At 41.6% G+C, this 23,753-nt stretch overlaps 1 protein-coding gene across 1 annotated transcript in view; it reads right to left on the bottom strand.

The window, feature by feature from the left end:
* The window catches only part of RNF213 (ring finger protein 213), an 881,087-nt gene that overhangs the window by 814,335 nt on the left and 42,999 nt on the right, over window positions 1–23,753 (bottom strand). Inside the window, exon 3 of the mRNA XM_053706514.1 lies at window positions 3,733–3,891. Within this exon, the coding sequence (XP_053562489.1) occupies window positions 3,733–3,891 (159 nt within the window). The remainder of the gene's footprint in view (window positions 1–3,732; window positions 3,892–23,753) is intronic.

Genomic DNA, 23,753 nt, shown 5'->3' with positions numbered 1-23,753 from the left:
GCCTCCCGTTTGAGGCTCCCCATGCTGGCCCTGTCGTTGGACGCAGAAAAAGCGTTTGACAGGGTCAGATGGGAATACTTATGGCACACGCTTGCCCAATTTGGCATACCAGAGGACGTGATCACGGCAATTCGAGCCCTATACTCCTGCCCCTCTGCAGTAGTTAAAGGTCTAGGTTTCGCCTCTCCGGAAATATGTATTACCAACGGCACCAGACAAGGTTGCCCCCTGTCACCTCTAATTTTTTCCATGGCCATTGAACCCTTGGCCCAGGCTATCAGGCAATCACACATAGTACGAGGCGTCCAGCTTGGTGGCACGACTGCGAAGATTGCACTATATGCGGACGATGTTATGCTCTTTTTAACAAACCCAATAGGCTCCTTGCCAGCACTCTTTGATATTGTTACTGAGTTTGGAGCTCATAGTTACTACAAGATAAACGTCACCAAAACAGAGGCTCTACCAGTATGCATCCCAGCATTTGAATTAGATATATTGCAAACATCGTACTCTTTCCAATGGTCGCGAACCACCATTCGACATCTGGGGGTACAACTTGGTCCAGACCCGAAAATAGTTATTACCATTAACTATACAAACCTTATTAGAGAGGTTACTGAGCTTACCTCCTCTTGGAGTCTTAAAGAGATTTCATGGCTAGGTCGCATCGCATCTTTCAAAATGACGATCTTGCCTAAAATTCTGTACTATTTCCGCTGTATCCCTCTTAATGTCCCCAACACTTTAATAGATAAGCTCCAATCTATTGGACAACATTATATTTGGAATAAGTCTAGGCCCCGGATTGCAGCGAAAATACTCCAAAAAAGATACGAACATGGAGGAGTTGCAATGCCTAGCATACGCGGATACTATGAGGCAGCTAGGCTTTCTCATATCACAGCGTGGGCAGACAAAGGGGAACTACAGGGCTGGAAAAGCATAGAAGCACTAGCCCTTCCTTTGGGCTTAAAGTTAGCAGACCTACCCTGGATCCCTAGCCACAGCGTTGACACCTTGAGACTAAAAAATGTCATCATCAGAGATAATCTGAAGGTTTGGAATAGCCTTAGAAATCTGCGAGACATTGCCCCACACCCGTCTCCCATTCATTCCATACCAGCCTTACTGGCGGCTCTCCCTGACACACACATACAACAGTGGAGTGCGTGGGACCTGAAAGTGGTCTCCCGTCTATACCCCTCAGGCACTCTACTCACTCCCCATAACATGAGAACAATTATCCCAGAGCCCCCCCCCCGTGGGCCTCGTTTGAATACTCTAGACTTTATGCTTTTATGACATCATGGGGATTCACCAAGGCTATAAATAGACCCTTGACTAACTGGGAAAAGCTATGGCAGCTTCCTATTAAGACTCCTAGGCTCATATCATTCCACTATGATCTCTTACAGTTGTCCACTAATAGAGACAGACCCTGGCAGTTGAGGGCATGGGAGGGAGATCTATCCAGACCTATTTCAGATAAAGACCTATGTACAGCTATGACGCTAACTAAAAAGACAGTACACTGTGCAAATACCTTGGAGGCCTACATGAAATTATTCCTAAAATGGTACTATACTCCCACGAGGCTGTCGCAGATGTTCCCCACAACGTCTCCTCTATGCTGGAGAGATTGCATGCAAAGAGGCTCAGATATACATATTTGGTGGGATGGCCCAAAACTGATACCTCTCTGGAATCAGGTAAAAACCCTCTGTGCTAACCTTGGGCTCTCTATTCCACTCGCTCCTGCAATTGCCCTCCTGCACATCTTCCCGAAGAGTGTCCCAGCTCACGTTTCTAAATTGGTCATCTTTGTCCTAGCGGCCACGAAACTGGCGATAGCAAGGGCCTGGAAACAAACCAAACCCCCAGATGTTACAGTTGTTACATCTATAATGCAGGTATACGCCAAAATGGAACAAAGTTTCTATTCTAGCATGGATAAGGAAGAGCTATATTGGCAGATTTGGGAGCCCTGGTTTAACTATCAAGGAGATCACAGCTAAATTTATAGTCGCACTAAAGTTTCCGACCACTCCCATTATCATAATAAACTTTCATACCCAGTTGGAGATGTGCTAATTGGTTGATAACACCTGCTTCCCTAAATTCCCTACCAAAAACTGATCGCCCCCCCACCTCTTTCTTGCCATACTCCCTAGCTTCTGTTTCTCCTCCCTTCCCTTCCTTCTCCCCATAAAGGGCCTCCCCCGCCTGGAGATGCGCACTGAGATCACTAGATGAAGTGTACAGACAGATATTCCTAAGCTGACTTTATGAAGTCCCTAGAAAGCTGAGTTAATAGATAGGACTGAAGTACTACTTTGCCCTTGTGTTTAAAGTCTGTTCATATTATTTAAAAATGAGGTTTCCATAGTTGATATTCTTATTCAAATTAATTAAAAATTAGGTTTATGCGGTAGATATTTTATTTCATACTTGATATGCTTGATTTATATGCTCTGCATTCCCATCAATAGCTATATTTACTGTATTATTACAACAACATAATGTCTGCATATATGTGAATTTGTTAGTCACCTACGCTGTGACATCTGTTGTAATGCTTAATCCTCAATAAAAAATATTTTCAAAAAAAACAAAAAAAAAACAGTCAAACACACTGCCACAGCTCTGCTGTGGCTCCTACCTGCCCTTAAACACGATTTTTGCAGGAAAAAAAACCCTCTATAGTGGTCCTAGATGCCAGAGGACTCCTTTAGGGAAGCTGGATGTCTCAGTCTGAATATCAACTATAGTGGTCCTAGATGCCAGAGGACTCCTTTAGGGAAGCTGGATGTCTCAGTCTGAATATCAACTGCGCATAAAGTGCGCAAAAATAGGCCCCTCCCACCATGCACTCAATGTCAGAGGGCATTAAAAAAGTACTCCTAGGAGTAATCTAACAAGCCATGTGGAAAACTAGGCCCCAAAAAAAGATTTATCACCCTCAGAGAAAAAACTTTTTTTCTATAAGTTATGCAAACGTTTTTACACTAAGTAATATGAGAGTTAACATGAATATTACCCTTATCTTGTAAGCATGATCCCAGTTGCTGTTAAATCACTGTATCAGGCTTACCTCAAATATACCAGGCACTGTCAGCATTTTCTAGACCTTATCATCTCTCTAGAAAAAAATATACTGAACATACCTCAAAGCAGGTGATCTGCAAACCGTCCCCCCAACTGAAGTTTTCTTTCCATACTCTTCAGTTATGTGTGAGAACAGCAATGGACCTTATTTACAAACCGCTAAGATCATCAACCTCCAGGCAGATTCTTCTTCCAATTTCTGCCTGAGAGTAAAACAGTACAACGCCGGTACCGTTTAAAAATAACAAACTCTTGATTGAAGGTAAAAACTACACTAAGTCACCACATATCTCTTGATACTTCCTTTCTTGTCGAGAGTTGCAAGAGAATGACTGGGGGTGGCAGTTAGGGGAGGAGCTATATAGACAGCTCTGCTGTGGGTGTCCTCTTGCAACTTCCTGTTGGGAAGGAGAATATCCCACAAGTAATGGATGACCCCGTGAACTGGATACACCTTTACAAGAGAAAAGCAGTTATACAAATAAAAAAAATGTATATGATTATGCATTCATGATATGTATTTTTTATTATATATTTGCATATTTAATTTTCAGCAGTATAAAGAACTGATTCTGCACATACCTACTGTATACTATAATGTGTATACCAGAGGTTTTCATTTACCTTGTGAAATGCATGTGGCAGACAACATCTCGCCAGGCTCTATACTCTCTCATTCCACCTGCCCTCACTATAACTTCATCTTTATCAGTGTTGAGACAGAAATCCTTTAAAACAATTACATGAAAATACACAGTGATGGCGTCTGTTAAAATAATTGGCCTGTAGATGTAAAAAAAAAAAAAAAAAACTGAAATAAATTTCTTTTTAAAAAAAAATAGCATATTAATAGACATGAATAATATACAGTACGTATCTTTTATTTTGATTTGATGCAATAGAGTGCGATATATTGTACAAACAATATTATTAATAATAATATATGACTTGTGAATATGTTGTTAAAGCAATACACTTACTGCACATCAACTACATATCAATAATAAACAGATTATTTTGAGTATCAAATCCATTTTACAATAGAAATATCCTTATATAAAGTATACAGGCACACTTCTGCCTTCTGCTCCATTGCGGATTGGGGGTGATAAAGTAATAAATGGGGGTGCATAGTAACCAGTGTTCTTTAGGCTAGTTTTGTGAATGGAAAAAAACTGGTGGGGAGCGCTCAAAAGAGAGCTGTGAGTTGGACTATTTATTTGAAAACAATTGTGTTTATTTAAAAACAATATGTTTGGTGTCTTAAGAAAAAGTATTTAGAAAAAGTATTATTTGTTGTGTACTATTTATGTAACTTAGTGTCCTTTCTGTGTCTGATTATAATTGATCAACAGTGTTCCTTATCAATATCTTTTAGTGAAGTAGTGAAAAAATGTGCTATTTTGCACAGAAGATTCTGCTATGAGTATTAGTTAGTGATGTGATACGTGCACAAAAAAGGAAAGTAAGACTGTGTATGTCAAAATCCTGTGTATCTAAGGGTAAATAGAGGGTTTATTTAGCAAACTTATTATATAGGTTTAATAATATTCTAAGAAAAGAAGGGGGGTTTGGTTGTGCGATGGCGTGTTTAATCTATGGGTAGATTAATATAGCATTTAATAATAGTATATCCCGTTCCAAGTGTCAAACTTATCCTATATTTAATTTCTATTAGCCCACTATTATGCACAATAAAAATAAAAAGGATCCATTTCTACAAAGTTTAAAAATAGATATATTTTACTGAATTTAAAATAGACAGTTTAAAATATGATAGTTTAAAGCGGTTACAGAATTTCTAATGTTGCAACATATAATTAAACATATGTGAATGGCCGTACGTAGATTTATGGCCAAAAAGTTATAATTAGCATATATAGCAGCTACTATGTTATAAAAGGAATTCCAAACGAAGTATATAAGGTTGACAAAGCATACAAAGTCTGTGTATGTTCACAAAGTAGTGTTCCAGAACACGATTACAAATAAGTGTATATTTGATATACGTTTGCTGATCGATTTATAACGATCTATTAGAGACAATAGTCATAAGTTGTGGCCACAACTGTATCTAAGATTGTATCCAAAATGTTACTGGTAAAAGTTCTCTGTTTTCAAAGTGAATAAAACTCCGTTCATTTAGGAGACATAAAATGGTGCTCCCCCTCACCGGACCTCCGATAGCTCTTACCTCCTATTCTTTGGTGGGTTATGGGAAGGTTGCCTATGTATTCGGTTTAGTGAGGAATAGATCTCTCAAATAAGCGTCTTACCATTGGTTTCTTCCCGGCAAATTCTTCCTATCCAAGCGTGTACACTGTCCGTTCCACGTGACTCACGGAGGGCCAATCGGGTAGCCGGGTCGTGTGGGGAGTGTTTCTTCTTTAAATCTTCTCTGGAGCCTGTAGTATCCACACCGGATAGTCTGTGTGATATAGTCTTGATAAAGGCGCAAGTGTAAAGCTGAAACGCGTAGACACAGACTATCCAGTGTGGATACTACAGGCTCCAAAGAAGAATCAAAGAAGAAACACTCCCCCCACGACCCGGCTACCCGATTGGCCCTCCGTGAGTCACGTGGAACGGACAGTGTACACGCTTGGGTAGGAAGAATTTGCCGGGAAGAAACCAACGGTAAGACGCCGACTTGAGAGAAGATCTATTCCTCACTAAACCGAATACATAGGCAACCTTCCCATAACCCACCAAAGAATAGGAGGTAAGAGCTAACGGAGGTCCAGTAAGGGGGAGCAGCATTTTATATCTCCTAAATGAACAGAGTTTTATTCACTTTGAAAACAGAGAACTTTTACCAGTAACATTTTGGATACAATCTTAGATACAGTTGTGGCCACAACTTATGACTATTGTCTCTAATAGATCGTTATAAATCGATCAGCAAACGTATATCAAATATACACTTATTTGTAATTGTGTTCCGGAACACTACTTTGTGAACATACACAGACGTTGTATGCTTTGTCAACCTTATATACTTAGTTTGGAATTCCTTTTATAACATAGTAGCTGCTATATATGCTAATTATAACTTTTTGGCCATAAATCTACGTACGGCCATTCACATATGTTTAATTATATGTTGCAACATTAGAAATTCTGTAACCGCTTTAAACTGTCATATTTTAAACTGTCTATTTTAAATTCAGTAAAAACAGAATTTATGTTTACCTGATAAATTACTTTCTCCAACGGTGTGTCCGGTCCACGGCGTCATCCTTACTTGTGGGATATTCTCTTCCCCAACAGGAAATGGCAAAGAGCCCAGCAAAGCTGGTCACATGATCCCTCCTAGGCTCCGCCTACCCCAGTCATTCGACCGACGTTAAGGAGGAATATTTGCATAGGAGAAACCATATGGTACCGTGGTGACTGTAGTTAAAAAAAATAAATTATCAGACCTGATTAAAAAACCAGGGCGGGCCGTGGACCGGACACACCGTTGGAGAAAGTAATTTATCAGGTAAACATAAATTCTGTTTTCTCCAACATAGGTGTGGCCGGTCCACGGCGTCATCCTTACTTGTGGGAACCAATACCAAAGCTTTAGGACACGGATGAAGGGAGGGAGCAAATCAGGTCACCTAAATGGAAGGCACCACGGCTTGCAAAACCTTTCTCCCAAAAATAGCCTCAGAAGAAGCAAAAGTATCAAACTTGTAAAATTTGGTAAAAGTGTGCAGTGAAGACCAAGTCGCTGCCCTACATATCTGATCAACAGAAGCCTCGTTCTTGAAGGCCCATGTGGAAGCCACAGCCCTAGTGGAATGAGCTGTGATTCTTTCGGGAGGCTGCCGTCCGGCAGTCTCGTAAGCCAATCTGATGATGCTTTTAATCCAAAAAGAGAGAGAGGTAGAAGTTGCTTTTTGACCTCTCCTTTTACCGGAATAAACAACAAACAAGGAAGATGTTTGTCTAAAACCCTTTGTAGCATCTAAATAGAATTTTAGAGCGCGAACAACATCCAAATTGTGCAACAAACGTTCCTTCTTTGAAACTGGTTTCGGACACAGAGAAGGTACGATAATCTCCTGGTTAATGTTTTTGTTAGAAACAACTTTTGGAAGAAAACCAGGTTTAGTACGTAAAACCACCTTATCTGCATGGAACACCAGATAAGGAGGAGAACACTGCAGAGCAGATAATTCTGAAACTCTTCTGGCAGAAGAAATTGCAACTAAAAACAAAACTTTCCAAGATAATAACTTAATATCAACGGAATGCAAGGGTTCAAACGGAACCCCCTGAAGAACTGAAAGAACTAAATTGAGACTCCAAGGAGGAGTCAAAGGTTTGTAAACAGGCTTAATTCTAACCAGAGCCTGAACAAAGGCTTGAACATCTGGCACAGCAGCCAGTTTTTTGTGAAGTAACACCGACAAGGCAGAAATCTGTCCCTTCAGGGAACTTGCAGATAATCCTTTTTCCAATCCTTCTTGAAGGAAGGATAGAATCCTAGGAATCTTAACCTTGTCCCAAGGGAATCCTTTAGATTCACACCAACAGATATATTTTTTCCAAATTTTGTGGTAAATCTTTCTAGTTACAGGCTTTCTGGCCTGAACAAGAGTATCGATAACAGAATCTGAGAACCCTCGCTTCGATAAAATCAAGCGTTCAATCTCCAAGCAGTCAGCTGGAGTGAAACCAGATTCGGATGTTCGAACGGACCCTGAACAAGAAGGTCTCGTCTCAAAGGTAGCTTCCAAGGTGGAGCCGATGACATATTCACCAGATCTGCATACCAAGTCCTGCGTGGCCACGCAGGAGCTATCAAGATCACCGACGCCCTCTCCTGATTGATCCTGGCTACCAGCCTGGGGATGAGAGGAAACGGCGGGAACACATAGGCTAGTTTGAAGGTCCAAGGTGCTACTAGTGCATCCACTAGAGCCGCCTTGGGATCCCTGGATCTGGACCCGTAGCAAGGAACTTTGAAGTTCTGACGAGAGGCCATCAGATCCATGTCTGGAATGCCCCACAGCTGAGTGACTTGGGCAAAGATTTCCGGATGGAGTTCCCACTCCCCCGGATGCAATGTCTGACGACTCAGAAAATCCGCTTCCCAATTTTCCACCCCTGGGATGTGGATAGCAGACAGGTGGCAGGAGTGAGACTCCGCCCATAGAATGATTTTGGTCACTTCTTCCATCGCTAGGGAACTCCTTGTTCCCCCCTGATGGTTGATGTACGCAACAGTTGTCATGTTGTCTGATTGAAACCGTATGAACTTGGCCCTCGCTAGCTGAGGCCAAGCCTTGAGAGCATTGAATATCGCTCTCAGTTCCAGAATATTTATCGGTAGAAGAGATTCTTCCCGAGACCAAAGACCCTGAGCTTTCAGGGATCCCCAGACCGCGCCCCAGCCCATCAGACTGGCGTCGGTCGTGACAATGACCCACTCTGGTCTGCGGAATGTCATCCCTTGTGACAGGTTGTCCAGGGACAGCCACCAACGGAGTGAGTCTCTGGTCCTCTGATTTACTTGTATCTTCGGAGACAAGTCTGTATAGTCCCCATTCCACTGACTGAGCATGCACAGTTGTAATGGTCTTAGATGAATGCGCGCAAAAGGAACTATGTCCATTGCCGCTACCATCAACCCGATCACTTCCATGCACTGAGCTATGGAAGGAAGAGGAACGGAATGAAGTATTCGACAAGAGTCTAGAAGTTTTGTTTTTCTGGCCTCTGTCAGAAAAATCCTCATTTCTAAGGAGTCTATTATTGTTCCCAGGAAGGGAACCCTTGTTGACGGGGATAGAGAACTCTTTTCCACGTTCACTTTCCATCCGTGAGATCTGAGAAAGGCCAGGACAATGTCCGTGTGAGCCCTTGCTTGAGGAAGGGACGACGCTTGAATCAGAATGTCGTCCAAGTAAGGTACTACAGCAATGCCCCTTGGTCTTAGCACAGCTAGAAGGGACCCTAGTACCTTTGTGAAAATCCTTGGAGCAGTGGCTAATCCGAAAGGAAGCGCCACGAACTGGTAATGTTTGTCCAGGAATGCGAACCTTAGGAACCGATGATGTTCCTTGTGGATAGGAATATGTAGATACGCATCCTTTAAATCCACCGTGGTCATGAATTGACCTTCCTGGATGGAAGGAAGAATAGTTCGAATGGTTTCCATCTTGAACGATGGAACCTTGAGAAACTTGTTTAAGATCTTGAGATCTAAGATTGGTCTGAACGTTCCCTCTTTTTTGGGAACTATGAACAGATTGGAGTAGAACCCCATCCCTTGTTCTCTTAATGGAACAGGATGAATCACTCCCATTTTTGACAGGTCTTCTACACAATGTAAGAATGCCTGTCTTTTTATGTGGTCTGAAGACAACTGAGACCTGTGGAACCTCCCCCTTGGGGGAAGTCCCTTGAATTCCAGAAGATAACCTTGGGAGACTATTTCTAGCGCCCAAGGATCCAGAACATCTCTTGCCCAAGCCTGAGCGAAGAGAGAGAGTCTGCCCCCCACCAGATCCGGTCCCGGATCGGGGGCCAACATTTCATGCAGTCTTGGTAGCAGTGGCAGGTTTCTTGGCCTGCTTTCCCTTGTTCCAGCCTTGCATTGGTCTCCAAGCTGGCTTGGCTTGAGAAGTATTACCCTCTTGCTTAGAGGACGTAGCACCTTGGGCTGGTCCGTTTCTACGAAAGGGACGAAAATTAGGTTTATTTTTTGCCTTGAAAGGCCGATCCTGAGGAAGGGCGTGGCCCTTACCCCCAGTGATATCAGAGATAATCTCTTTCAAGTCAGGGCCAAACAGCGTTTTCCCCTTGAAAGGAATGTTAAGTAGCTTGTTCTTGGAAGACGCATCAGCCGACCAAGATTTCAACCAAAGCGCTCTGCGCGCCACAATAGCAAACCCAGAATTCTTAGCCGCTAACCTAGCCAATTGCAAAGTGGCGTCTAGGGTGAAAGAATTAGCCAATTTGAGAGCATTGATTCTGTCCATAATCTCCTCAAAAGGAGGAGAATCACTATCGACCGCCTTTATCAGATCATCGAACCAGAAACATGCGGCTGTAGCGACAGGGACAATGCATGAAATTGGTTGTAGAAGGTAACCTTGCTGAACAAACATCTTTTTAAGCAAACCTTCTAATTTTTTATCCATAGGATCTTTGAAAGCACAACTATCCTCTATGGGTATAGTGGTGCGTTTGTTTAAAGTGGAAACCGCTCCCTCGACCTTGGGGACTGTCTGCCATAAGTCCTTTCTGGGGTCGACCATAGGAAACAATTTTTTAAATATGGGGGGAGGGACGAAAGGAATACCGGGCCTTTCCCATTCTTTATTAACAATGTCCGCCACCCCGCTTGGGTATAGGAAAAGCTTCTGGGAGCCCCGGCACCTCTAGGAACTTGTCCATTTTACATAGTTTCTCTGGGATGACCAACTTGTCACAATCATCCAGAGTGGATAATACCTCCTTAAGCAGAATGCGGAGATGTTCCAACTTAAATTTAAATGCAATCACATCAGGTTCAGCCTGTTGAGAAATGTTCCCTGAATCAGTAATTTCTCCCTCAGACAAAACCTCCCTGGCCCCATCAGACTGGGTTAGGGGCCCTTCATAAATATTAATATCAGCGTCGTCATGCTCTTCAGTATCTAAAACAGAGCAGCCGCGCTTACGCTGACAAGTGTTCATTTTGGCTAAAATGTTTTTGACAGAATTATCCATTACAGCCGTTAATTGTTGCATAGTAAGGAGTATTGGCGCGCTAGATGTACTAGGGGCCTCCTGAGTGGGCAAGACTCGTGTAGACGAAGGAGGGAATGATGCAGTACCATGCTTACTCCCCTCACTTGAGGAATCATCTTGGGCATCATTGTCATTATCACATAAATCACATTTATTTAAATGAATAGGAATTCTGGCTTCCCCACATTCAGAACACAGTCTATCTGGTAGTTCAGACATGTTAAACAGGCATAAACTTGATAACAAAGTACAAAAACGTTTTAAAATAAAACCGTTACTGTCACTTTAAATTTTAAACTGAACGCACTTTATTACTGCAATTGCGAAAAAACATGAAGGAATTGTTCAAAATTCACCAAATTTTCACCACAGTGTCTTAAAGCCTTAAAAGTATTGCACACCAAATTTGGAAGCTTTAACCCTTAAAATAACGGAACCGGAGCCGTTTTAAACTTTAACCCCTTTACAGTCCCTGGTATCTGCTTTGCTGAGACCCAACCAAGCCCAAAGGGGAATACGATACCAAATGACGCCTTCAGAAAGTCTTTTCTAAGTATCAGAGCTCCTCTCACATGCGACTGCATGCCATGCCTCTCAAAAACAAGTGCGCCACACCGGCGCGAAAATGAGGCTCTGCTTATGCTTTGGGAAAGCCCCTAAGGAATAAGGTGTCTAATACAGTGCCTGCCGATATTATTATATCAAAATACCCAGATAAAATGATTCCTCAAGGCTAAATATGTGTTAATAATGAATCGATTTAGCCCAGAAAAAGTCTACAGTCTTAATAAGCCCTTGTGAAGCCCTTATTTACAATCGTAATAAACATGGCTTACCGGATCCCATAGGGAAAATGACAGCTTCCAGCATTACATCGTCTTGTTAGAATGTGTCATACCTCAAGCAGCAAGAGGCTGCACACTGTTCCCCCAACTGAAGTTAATTGCTCTCAACAGTCCTGTGTGGAACAGCCATGGATTTTAGTTACGGTTGCTAAAATCATTTTCCTCATACAAACAGAAATCTTCATCTCTTTTCTGTTTCTGAGTAAATAGTACATACCAGCACTATTTCAAAATAACAAACTCTTGATTGAATAATAAAAACTACAGTTAAACACTAAAAAACTCTAAGCCATCTCCGTGGAGATGTTGCCTGTACAACGGCAAAGAGAATGACAGGGGTAGGCGGAGCCTAGGAGGGATCATGTGACCAGCTTTGCTGGGCTCTTTGCCATTTCCTGTTGGGGAAGAGAATATCCCACAAGTAAGGATGACGCCGTGGACCGGACACACCTATGTTGGAGAAATATATCTATTTTTAAACTTTGTAGAAACGGATCCTTTTTATTTTTAATGTGCATAATAGTGGGCTAATAGAAATTAAATATAGGATAAGTTTGACACTTGGAACTGGATTTACTATTATTAAATGCTATATTAATCTACCCATAGATTAAACACGCCATCGCACAACCAACCCCCCCTTCTTTTCTTAGAATATTATTAAACCTCTATAATAAGTTTGCTAAAAAAAACCTCTATTTACCCTTAGATACACAGGATTTTTGACATACACAGTTTTACTTTCCTTTTTGTGCACGTATCACATCATTAACTAATACTCATAGCAGAATCTTCTGTGCAAAATAGCACATTTTTCACTACTTCACTAAAAGATATTGATAAGGAACACTCTGTTGATCAATTATAATCAGACACAGAAAGGACACTAAGTTACATAAATAGTACACAACAAATAATACTTTTTCTTAAGACACCAAACATATTGTTTTTAAATAAACACAATTGTTTTCAAATAGATAGTCCAACTCACAGCTCTCTTTTGAGTGCTCCCCACCCCCACCAGTTTTTTTGCATATACCTCCGATATTGGGAGTATATCGGATTTGGGGAAGCATAGTTGAGTCTGATTTAAGTACCATCACACACATCCCTATACTAGTTTTGTGAATGGCCCAGCAGTGAAACAGTTAATTAGTAGCAATTAGCAAACACTACACAATGCAGACTACAAAGTGTGGTTCCCTTATTAACTGTTCCATTGCTGGGCCGCTCACAAAACTAGCCTTAGAGGGAACACTGATAGTAACCCCTGAGAAGCACCACTGTAACCAAAAAGTGAAGCATTGCAGGCCCTGTCAGCCATATGTCTACATTAAATCTCATATCTGACACGCACATCTTTATGGTATACTGTTACTGATACTATCACCTAGATTACGAGTTTTGCACTAAACAGGGTGCGAAACTAACGGCCAAAAAAGTTGTGTCATTTTACTCTCCATAGCGCTGCCATTACGAGTTACTGAAAAGCCTCATTGTGCGTGCGATATGGTGGCGTTAAGCTCCATACCGCACAAAATCCAAGGGCTGATTTGACATGCTAAGACGAGTCCACGTATTCATCCTTTACTTGTGGGGATATTATCCTCCTGCTAACAGGAAGTGGCAAAGAGCACCACAGCAGAGCTGTCTATATAGCTCCTCCCTTAGCTCCACCCCCCAGTAATTCGACCGAAGGTACAGGAAGAAAAAGGAGAAATTACAAGGTGCAGAGGTGACTGAAGTTTAAATCAAAAAAATATAATCTGTCTTAAAATGACAGGGCGTGCCGTGGACTTGTCTTACCATAGAAGAAATTAATTTATCAGGTAAGTATAAATGTACTTTTCTTCTATAAAGGTAAGACGAGTCCACGGATTCATCCTTTACTTGTGGGATACAATACCAAAGCTACAGGACATGGATGAACGGGAGGGACAAGACAGATGGTTAAACAGAAGGCACCACTGCTTGAAGAACTTTTCTCCCAAAAATAGCCTCTGAAGAAGCAAAGGTATAAAATTTGGAAAATTTGGAAAAGCCGCAGCCTTACAAATCTGTTCAACAGAAGTATCATTTTTAAAAGCCCATGTGGAAGCCACCGCTCTAGAAGAGTGAGCTGTAATTCTTTCAGGAGGCTGCTGTCCAGCAGTCTCGTATGCCAAACGGATGATGCTTTTCAGCCAAAAGGCAAGAGAGGTAGCCGTAGCTTTTTGACCTCTACGTTTACCAGAATAGACAACAAACAAAGAAGATGTTTGACGGAAATCTTTGGTCGCTTGCAAGTAAAACTTTAAAGCACGAACCACGTCCAAGTTGTGCAATAGACGCTGCTTCTTAGAGGAAGGATAAGGACACAGAGAAGGAACAACAATTTCCTGATTAATATTCTTATTAGTAACAACCTTAGGAAGGAATCCAGGTTTGGTACGCAAAACCACCTTATCAGCATGGAAAACAAGGTAAGGTGAGTCGCATTGCAATACAGATAGTTCAGAAACTCTTCGAGCCGAAGAGATAGCAACTAAAAACAGAACTTTCCAAGATAGAAGTTTAATATCTATGGAATGCATAGGTTCAAACGGAACCCCTTGAAGAACCTTAAGAACTAAATTCAAACTCCATGGCGGAGCAACAGGTTTAAACACAGGCTTGATTCTAACTAAAGCCTGACAGAACGACTGAACGTCTGGAACATCTGCCAGACGTTTGTACAGTAGAATTGATAAAGCAGATATCTGTCCCTTTAAGGAACTAGCTGATAGCCCCTTCTCCAATCCTTCTTGGAGAAAGGACAAAATCCTAGGAATCCTGATCTTACTCCATGAGTAGCCTTTGGATTCGCACCAATAAAGATATTTACGCCATATCTTATGATACATTTTCCTGGTGACAGGCTTTTGAGCCTGAATCAAGGTATCTATGACCGACTCAGAGAAACCCCGCTTGGATAAGATCAAGCGTTCAATCTCAAAGCAGTCAGCCGCAGAGAAACTAGATTTGGATGCTGGAACGGACCTTGAATCAGAAGGTCCTGTCTCAGTGGCAGAGTCCATGGTGGAAGAGATGACATGTCCACCAGGTCTGCATACCAAGTCCTGCGTGGCCACGCAGGTGCTATCAAAATCACCGAAGCTCTCTCCTGTTTGATTCTGGCAATCAAAAGAGGAAGGAGAGGAAATGGTGGAAACACATAAGCCAGGTTGAACGACCAGGGTACTGCTAGAGCATCTATCAGTACTGCCTGAGGATCCCTTGACCTGGACCCGTAACGAGGAAGTTTGGCATTCTGACGAGATGCAATCAGATCCAATTCTGCTGTGCCCCATTGCTGAATCAATTGTGCAAACACCTCCGGATGGAGTTCCCACTCCCCCGGATGAAAAGTCTGACGACTTAGAAAATCCGCTTCCCAGTTCTCCACTCCTGGGATATAGATTGCTGATATATGGCAAGAGTGAGTCTCTGCCCATTGAATTATTTTGGTAACCTCTATCATTGCTAGAGAACTCTTTGTTCCCCCCTGATTATTGATATATGCTACATTCGTGATATTGTCCGACTGGAATCTTATGAATCTGGCCGACGCCAGCTGAGGCCACGCCTGAAGCGCGTTGAATATCACTCTCAGTTCTAGAATATTTATCGCGAGGATAGCCTCCTCCTGAGTACACAATCCCTGTGCTTTCAGGGAAATCCAGACTGCACCCCAGCCCAATAGGCTGGCATCCGTCGTCACTATGACCCAAGCTGGCCTGTGGAAACACATTCCCTTGGACAGATGATCCTGTGACAACCACCAAAGAAGAGAGTCGCTGGTCTCTTGGTCCAGATTTATCTGAGGAGATAAATCTGCATAATCCCCATTCCACTGTTTGAGCATAAAAAGTTGCAGTGGTCTGAGATGCAAGCAAGCAAACGGAACTATGTCCATTGCCACTACCATTAAGCCGATTACCTCCATACACTGAGCCACTGACGGGCAAGGAATGGAATGAAGAGCTCGGCAGATGGATAAAAAATTTGATTTCCTGACCTCCGTCAGAAAATTTTTCATGTCCACCGAATCTATCAGAGTTCCCAGGAAAGGAACTCTTGTGAGAGGGATAAGTGAACTCTTTTTTTTACGTTCACCTTCCACCCGTAAGATCTTAGAAAAGCCAACACGATGTCCGTGTGAGACTTGGCTAGTTGGAAAGTTGACGCCTGGATTAAGATATCGTCCAGATAAGGTGCCACAGCTATGCCCCGCGGCCTTAGAACCACCAGAAGGGACCCTAGCACCTTTGTGAAAATTCTGGGAGCTGTGGCCAACCCGAAGGGAAGAGCCACAAACTGGTAATGCTTGTCCAGAAAGGCGAACCTGAGGAACTGGTGATGATCTTTGTGGATAGGAATGTGTAGATATGCATCCTTTAAGTCCACGGTGGTCATATATTGACCCTCCTGGATCATTGGCAAAATAGTCCGAATGGTCTCCATCTTGAAGGATGGGACTCTAATTTGTTTAGGATCTTGAGATCCAAAATTGGTCTGAAGGTTCCCTCTTTTTTGGGAACCACAAACAGATTGGAGTAGAACCCTTGCCCCTGTTCTGTTTTCGGAATTGGGCAGATCACTCCCATGGTATATAGGTCTTCTACACAGCGTAAGAACGCCTCTCTTTTTGACTGGTTTACAGTCAATTGAGAAAGATTGATTGGGGGAGAATCTTTGAAATCTAGAAGATACCCCTGGGTTACTATTTCTAAAGCCCAGGAGTCCTGAACGTCTCTTGCCCAAGCCTAAGCGAAGAGAGAAAGTCTGCCCCCTACTAGATCCGGTCCCGGATCGGGGCAACCACTTCATGCTGTCTTGGTGGCAGCAGCGGGCTTCTTGGCTTGTTTATGTTCCAAGTCTGGTTAGGTCTCCAGACTGACTTGGATTGAGCAAAATTCCCCTCTTGCTTTGCGGCAGGGGAAGAGGTAGAGGGACCACCTTTGAAGTTTCGAAAGGAACGAAAATTATTTTGTTTGGTCCTCATCTTATTCGTCTTATCCTGAGGAAGGGCATGGCCTTTCCCTCCAGTGATGTCTGAAATGATCTCTTTCAGTTCAGGCCCGAATAGGGTCTTACCCTTGAAAGGGATGGCTAAAAGCTTAGCTTTTGATGACACATCAGCAGACCAGGACTTAAGCCATAACGCTCTACGAGCTAAAATAGCAAAACCTGAATTCTTCGCCGCTAATTTAGCCAATTGAAAAGCGGCATCTGTAATAAAAGAATTAGCTAGCTTGAGAGCCCTAATTCTATCCAGAATATCATCTAATGGGGTCTCAACCTGAAGAGCCTCTTCCAGAGCCTCGAACCAAAAGGATGCTGCAGTAGTTACAGGAACAATGCACGCTATAGGTTGGAGAAGAAAACCTTGATGAACAAATATTTTCTTCAGAAGACCCTCTAATTTTTTTTCCATAGGATCTTTGAAAGCACAACTGTCCTCAATAGGTACAGTTGTACGCTTAGCCAGGGTAGAAATAGCTCCCTCCACCTTAGGGACTGTCTGCCACGAGTCCCGCACGGCGTCTGATATGGGAAACATTTTCTTAAAAGTAGGAGGGGGAGCGAATGGAATACCTGGTCTATCCCACTCCTTAGTAACAATGTCCGAAATCCTCTAGGGACCGGAAAAACATCAGTGTAGGCAGGAACCTCTAGGAATCTGTCCATTTTACACAATTTCTCTGGAACTACAATAGGGTCACAATCATCCAGAGTCGCTAAAACCTCCCTGAGCAATAAGCGGAGGTGTTCTAGTTTAAATTTAAAAGCCGTCATATCTGAATCTGTCTGAGGGAACATATTTCCTGAATCAGAAATCTCTCCCTCAGCCAGCAAATCCCTCACTTCAGAACATTGTGAGGGTACATCGGATATGGCTAATAAAGCGTCAGAGGGCTCAGTGTTTGTTCTCACACCAGACCTACGGCGCATCCCCTGCAGCCCAGGCAGCTTAGATAAAACCTCTGTGAGGGTAGTATTCATAACTGCGGCCATATCTTGCAGGGTGAACAAATTAGACGCACTAGAAATACTTGGCGTTGCTTGTGCGGGTGTTAATGGTTGTGACACTTGGGGAGAATTAGATGGCAAAACCTGATTCTCTTCTGACTGAGAATCCTCCTGCGACATACTTTTAGTAGCTAAAATATGTTCTTTACAATTTATTGACCTTTCAGTGCATGAGGGACACATTCTAAGTGGAGGTTCCACAATGGCTTCTAAACATATTGAACATTGACTTTCCTCAATGTCAGACATGTTGAACAGGCTAGTAATGACTACAAACAAGCATGAAAACACTTTATTTAGTGAAAAAAATAATCTTAAAAATGGTATTGCGCCTTTAAGAGAAAAAAAAGCATACACGTTCTGCAAAACAGCCTAAACATGCACCAGATCTGGAAAAAAACACACTCAGCACCTTGCCACAGCACTGTTGGGGCCCTACCTGCCCTCAGGGATCGAAAATGTGGGGTAAAAGCTTCGATTTGACCCAAAACATACACCAGGGCCCTCAGGAGTTAGAGCTTGCTGCTTGCTGATAAAAACTAACTGCACATCTGAGGCGCAAAAATAGGCCCCGCCCATCTCACTCGATGTCTCCACAGCCTCAAAGAACCGCACCAGAGCGGTTATAACTAGCCATGTGGGTTCTGAGACCCAAAAGTTAAGCCATGTGTGCCCTCAATAAAGTTGCCCAAAACGTTATTGCCCACAAAAACGTTAAAGCACTCCCAAATCAAAAAAAACGTTTGCTCACAAACATTTGCAATTCAGTGTCAACCATATTTGTAATTGGCCCCATATGCAAGCTAAGTAATGCCCTTCTTTTAGCTCTAGGATTACTGCTTACCCTTACCCTCCTGGGTATAATGTCAACTTTTCTGAAATACACAGTCTCTCCAGAAAAATATGACTGAACATACCTCACTGCTGCATAGCATGAAACCGTTCCTCACACTGAAGTTTCCTGTACTCCTCAGCCTCTGTGGGAACAGCAATGGATCTTAGTTACAAATGCTAAGATCATCATCCTCCAGGCAGCAGTCTTCATCCATCTGCTGCCTGAGAATAAATAGTACACACCGGTACCATTTAAAATAACAAACTCTTGCTTGAAGAAATTAAAAACTAATATTTTATCACCTCTTTCACTTTACCCTTCCTAGTACTTAGAATAGGCAAAGAGAATGACTGGGGGTGGAGCTAAGGGAGGAGCTAAATAGACAGCTCTGCTGTGGTGCTCTTTGCCACTTCCTGTTAGCAGTAGGATAATATCCCACAAGTAAAGGATGAATCCGTGGACTCGTCTTACCTTTATAGAAGAAATATATTTTTTTTGAGACCTTTCTTAGTATGATTCTTTTTAAATCTGCCGTTTAGATAGCAGATATTTACGCAGTGTAACTTAATTCTCTCTGTAATGCAAGCTGAACTAATAAGTTGTCTACAGTCTTGTTGTTGCGATCTGTGAGACTAGCGAGAAAAAAAAGGAGAGAAAATATTTAAAGGGATACAGGCAAACTTGTATAAAATCTGGGATTTTAAGGAAATATTTACAGAGAAGACAATGAGGTTTCCTGTAAGGCTAACACTAGTATATTTAACTGTGTCAGCAGTTTCAATTAAAGATAATTTTTAATTTGGGTAAAATGTCCCTTTAACTAGCCTGCACCCCACTGTGAGTGTTTTTATGCTTGCTTAGGCTATTTAATGAACGTCAGTATACATTTTTTATTATAAGTAAGGCCAATATGAAACATGGAAATGTCCACAGCACAATTTGCTTAAAAAGTATCTTTATTGACAAAAGATAGAGCAACGTTTCGTGACTGCTGTCACTTAATCATGCTATACATACAATACTCAGAGGTGGTCCTTTTAAACTAGTTAGCTTGGCGCCAATACTTTTTGCTCTTGAGCGCCACCTGCTGCACAAAACATATTACTCTTTAAACATTCAAAATTTATACAATTTGCAACAAGACATTTTTTGTTAAAGATACATAGTTTAAACATTTTTACAGCAAGAAAATACTATCCCTACAATATCTAAAGCAGTTATAACCTACCCTGATAACAGCACTACATATCTATACATTATTATGAGTTAAATTTAACTAGACCTATTCTTCACCAAAAGACTGTCCAATCGAAATCCCTATTCATGCCATAAGGTACTAATGATCCCAATCCATGAATCCAATGCATTTCTTTTTGTTTTAATATTTTCTCACGGTCACCACCCATTCTCTGCGGGCCCACATAATCAATAACCTGCCACCGGAGCTGACTGATACTGTGTCCTTTCTCCAAAAAATGATTGGAGACAGGTGCCTCCCTGTTCCCACATCTAATGTGGGATCTAATCTAGCGGTGTTGGCTAAGCCTATCTTTCACTTTTCTTACCGTCTCTCCAATATAGATGAGGGAACACGGACACTTAATTAAATAAATTGCATGTGTAGTGTCACAAGTAAAAAAATTCCTAATAGTATACCGTTTACCACTCCTAGGGTGGACAAACTCTTTGCCCCTTATTACAGAATTACAACTAATGCATCCTAAACAAGGATAACATCCTACATTCTTTTTTGTTAAATGGCACTGCTGTAGCTGCTTAGCTGGTCCTATATCAGACTTCACAAAGTAGTCCCTCAAATTCTTTACCCTTTTATAAGCCATAATTGGTCTCTCTTTGAATTCAATGATATCATTGTTACACCTATGTAATATGGGCCAATGTTTGTTAATGATTTTAGCTATTTGCCTCCCATGGGCACTAAACTGTGATGTAAAGATCATTCTCTTATTCTTATCCTTATGATCTTTATTAGTGGTAAGGTTATTACTACATTTATCTAATACATGTTGGGGGTAACCTCTATTGCGGAACTTTTCCTGCATTTCATCAATCCTTTTATTTAGATTATCTGACTCTGACACAATACGGTGGACTCTCATCAATTGACTCTTAGGTAAGGATTCTACCAAATGGCGTGGATGGAAACTATTAAATTCTAGCAATGTATTCCTATCTGTTTCTTTTGAATATAAATCAAATTCCAATTTAAGACCTTTCTTATACACTTTAGTGTCCAAAAACATAATGCTCTCCTCACTGAAATTCAGTGTGAATTCTAGATTTCTCACAGAAGAATTCAGGTCTATTACAAACTGAACCAGGGAGTCCACGGGGCCCCACCATACGCCAAATATATCGTCTATGAAGCGCCACCAGGCTCCTCCATAGTCTTTAAACCATTTATTTTCATAAACTATATTCTCTTCAATCATGCTCATAAACAAATTGGCGTATGATGGGGCCACGTTGGACCCCATGGCAGTTCCTCTTATCTGTATAAACCAATCATCCTGAAACATAAAGTAATTCCAGTGCAGAATCAAGCCCAATAATTCTTCTATGAAAACATTTTGTTGTGGGGTATAACCCCCATTCACATGCAAAATTTTCTTAATCACCCCCATACCTGTTTCATGCTTTATACAGGTATAGAGGCTTTTAACATCTAATGTACACAATACAAAACGGTCACTGGGTAAATGCAATTCTCTCACTTTTTGCAAAAAATCACCTGTGTCTTTGATGTATGAACTACATTTTACGACCTCAGGCTGCAACAATTTGTCAATAAAAATAGATACATTAGAAAAGGCAGAATCTATGCTGGAAATAATTGGCCTACCTGGAGGAGCAGCAAGGTTTTTGTGAATCTTTGGTATAGTATAAAAAACTGGTGTTCTAGGTGACTTATTGTATAAAAATCTCTCAATTTTAAGTCAATCACCCCAACCTTTACTGCCCTCTCCAGGCAGGCCAATAATTCTTTTTGTATCCTGTGAACAGGATTTTGTGACAATTTCTTATATGTTTCAGGGTCATCTAGTTGTTCAGGATAACATTATTTAATTTACCCTGGAAGGACTGTAATGCTTTCTTTTCAACATTGCTCACATTACTTTTTACCTTCTTACCATCTCTGAGAACCTGCTGTTGTAATTTATTTACGTCTAAATTCACAAGTTGTATAAACGTATTTACACTATCGTTATGGATTAATGGTGTATAATTGCTCTTTTTCCATAGACCCAACTTTTTAAGAGTCCAATTCCCAGAGTCTTTACCGGGGGTATTATGCTTGGCACTCACATCACCAAATTGTACTCTCAATTTAATATTCCTATAGAACCTATTCAGATCTTTGTTAATTTCGAAAAAGTCAGTCTGTTTGCTTGGGCAAAACGAAAGTCCTCTATTGAGGAGTGCAAGCTCACCATCATCCAGCGTAACTCCGGATATATTCACTACTGTCGATTCCTCTGATGTCCTCCGCCCCTCCGGTTGGATTTTCTGACCGGTGCCTTTCTTGCGGTGCTTTCTCCCTGCTCTCCGCTTGTGTCGCTTTCGCTCAGACTCGTGGAACTTGACGTCACATCCGTCGAGTCGCCTTCCGTATCACGTGCGGCTTTCTTGTGCTGCTGATTGGTCATGCGTCTGCCTCTGGTCTGTTTACCCCGGTTGCCATGGGGACCCTGTCGCCATCTGTAGACCCAGCCTTGTGAGTAATCTTGTTCATCCCGAACAAATTTTGTCCGCTTTCTTTCTTTTAGCTCTTTTTGCAGGCGATCCATTCTTTCATCTGTCTGTGTTATCAGATTTTTCAGATCTTCCTCAGAGATTTGACCGGAAAGCTCCTCTTTGACGGTAGCCAATTCCACTTCTTGTTTAGCCATTTCCTTAGTAAGGGATTACTGTATGCACAATTAAATCAAATGAGCACTTGTTGATAATTGCCTCAAACTGTCGCAATACTCTTTGTTGTTTTTCAACAAGGTAGGGCAAGTGCTCATTCGTAACCCCCTCGGGATCCTCTTAACACGATAGTATTCTGCGAGAGTTGTTATATGCAGGTCCCAGGCTGTATTTTGAAAAGAAAGCATTACAGTCCTTCCAGGGTAAATTAAATAATGTTATCCTGAAGGGAGCCGATAAGGGAGGCGCATCTGTGGTTATTGATAGACAGTACTACATTGGGGAAATTAGACAACAACTAGATGACCCTGAAACATATAAGAAATTGTCACAAAATCCTGTTCACAGGATACAAAAAGAATTATTGGCCTGCCTGGAGAGGGCAGTAAAGGTTGGGGTGATTGACTTAAAATTGAGAGATTTTTTATACAATAAGTCACCTAGAACACCAGTTTTTTATACTATACCAAAGATTCACAAAAACCTTGCTGCTCCTCCAGGTAGGCCAATTATTTCCAGCATAGATTCTGCCTTTTCTAATGTATCTATTTTTATTGACAAATTGTTGCAGCCTGAGGTCGTAAAATGTAGTTCATACATCAAAGACACAGGTGATTTTTTGCAAAAAGTGAGAGAATTGCATTTACCCAGTGACCGTTTTGTATTGTATACATTAGATGTTAAAAGCCTCTATACCTGTATAAAGCATGAAACAGGTATGGGGGTGATTAAGAAAATTTTGCATGTGAATGGGGGTTATACCCCACAACAAAATGTTTTTATAGAAGAATTATTGGGCTTGATTCTGCACTGGAATTACTTTATGTTTCAGGATGATTGGTTTATACAGATAAGAGGAACTGCCATGGGGTCCAACGTGGCCCCATCATACGCCAATTTGTTTATGAGCATGATTGAAGAGAATATAGTTTATGAAAATAAATGGTTTTAAAGACTATGGAGGAGCCTGGTGGCGCTTCATAGACGATATATTTGGCGTATGGTGGGGCCCCGTGGACTCCCTGGTTCAGTTTGTAATAGACCTGAATTCTTCTGTGAGAAATCTAGAATTCACACTGAATTTCAGTGAGGAGAGCATTATGTTTTTGGACACTAGAGTGTATAAGAAAGGTCTTAAATTGGAATTTGATTTATATTCAAAAGAAACAGATAGGAATACATTGCTAGAATTTAATAGTTTCCATCCACGCCATTTGGTAGAATCCTTACCTAAGAGTCAATTGATGAGAGTC

The sequence above is a fragment of the Bombina bombina genome, chromosome 1, assembly GCF_027579735.1.
Source record: "Bombina bombina isolate aBomBom1 chromosome 1, aBomBom1.pri, whole genome shotgun sequence".
NCBI classification, from domain to species: Eukaryota; Metazoa; Chordata; class Amphibia; order Anura; family Bombinatoridae; genus Bombina; species Bombina bombina.
This window is presented reverse-complemented; position numbering and strand designations above follow the sequence as displayed.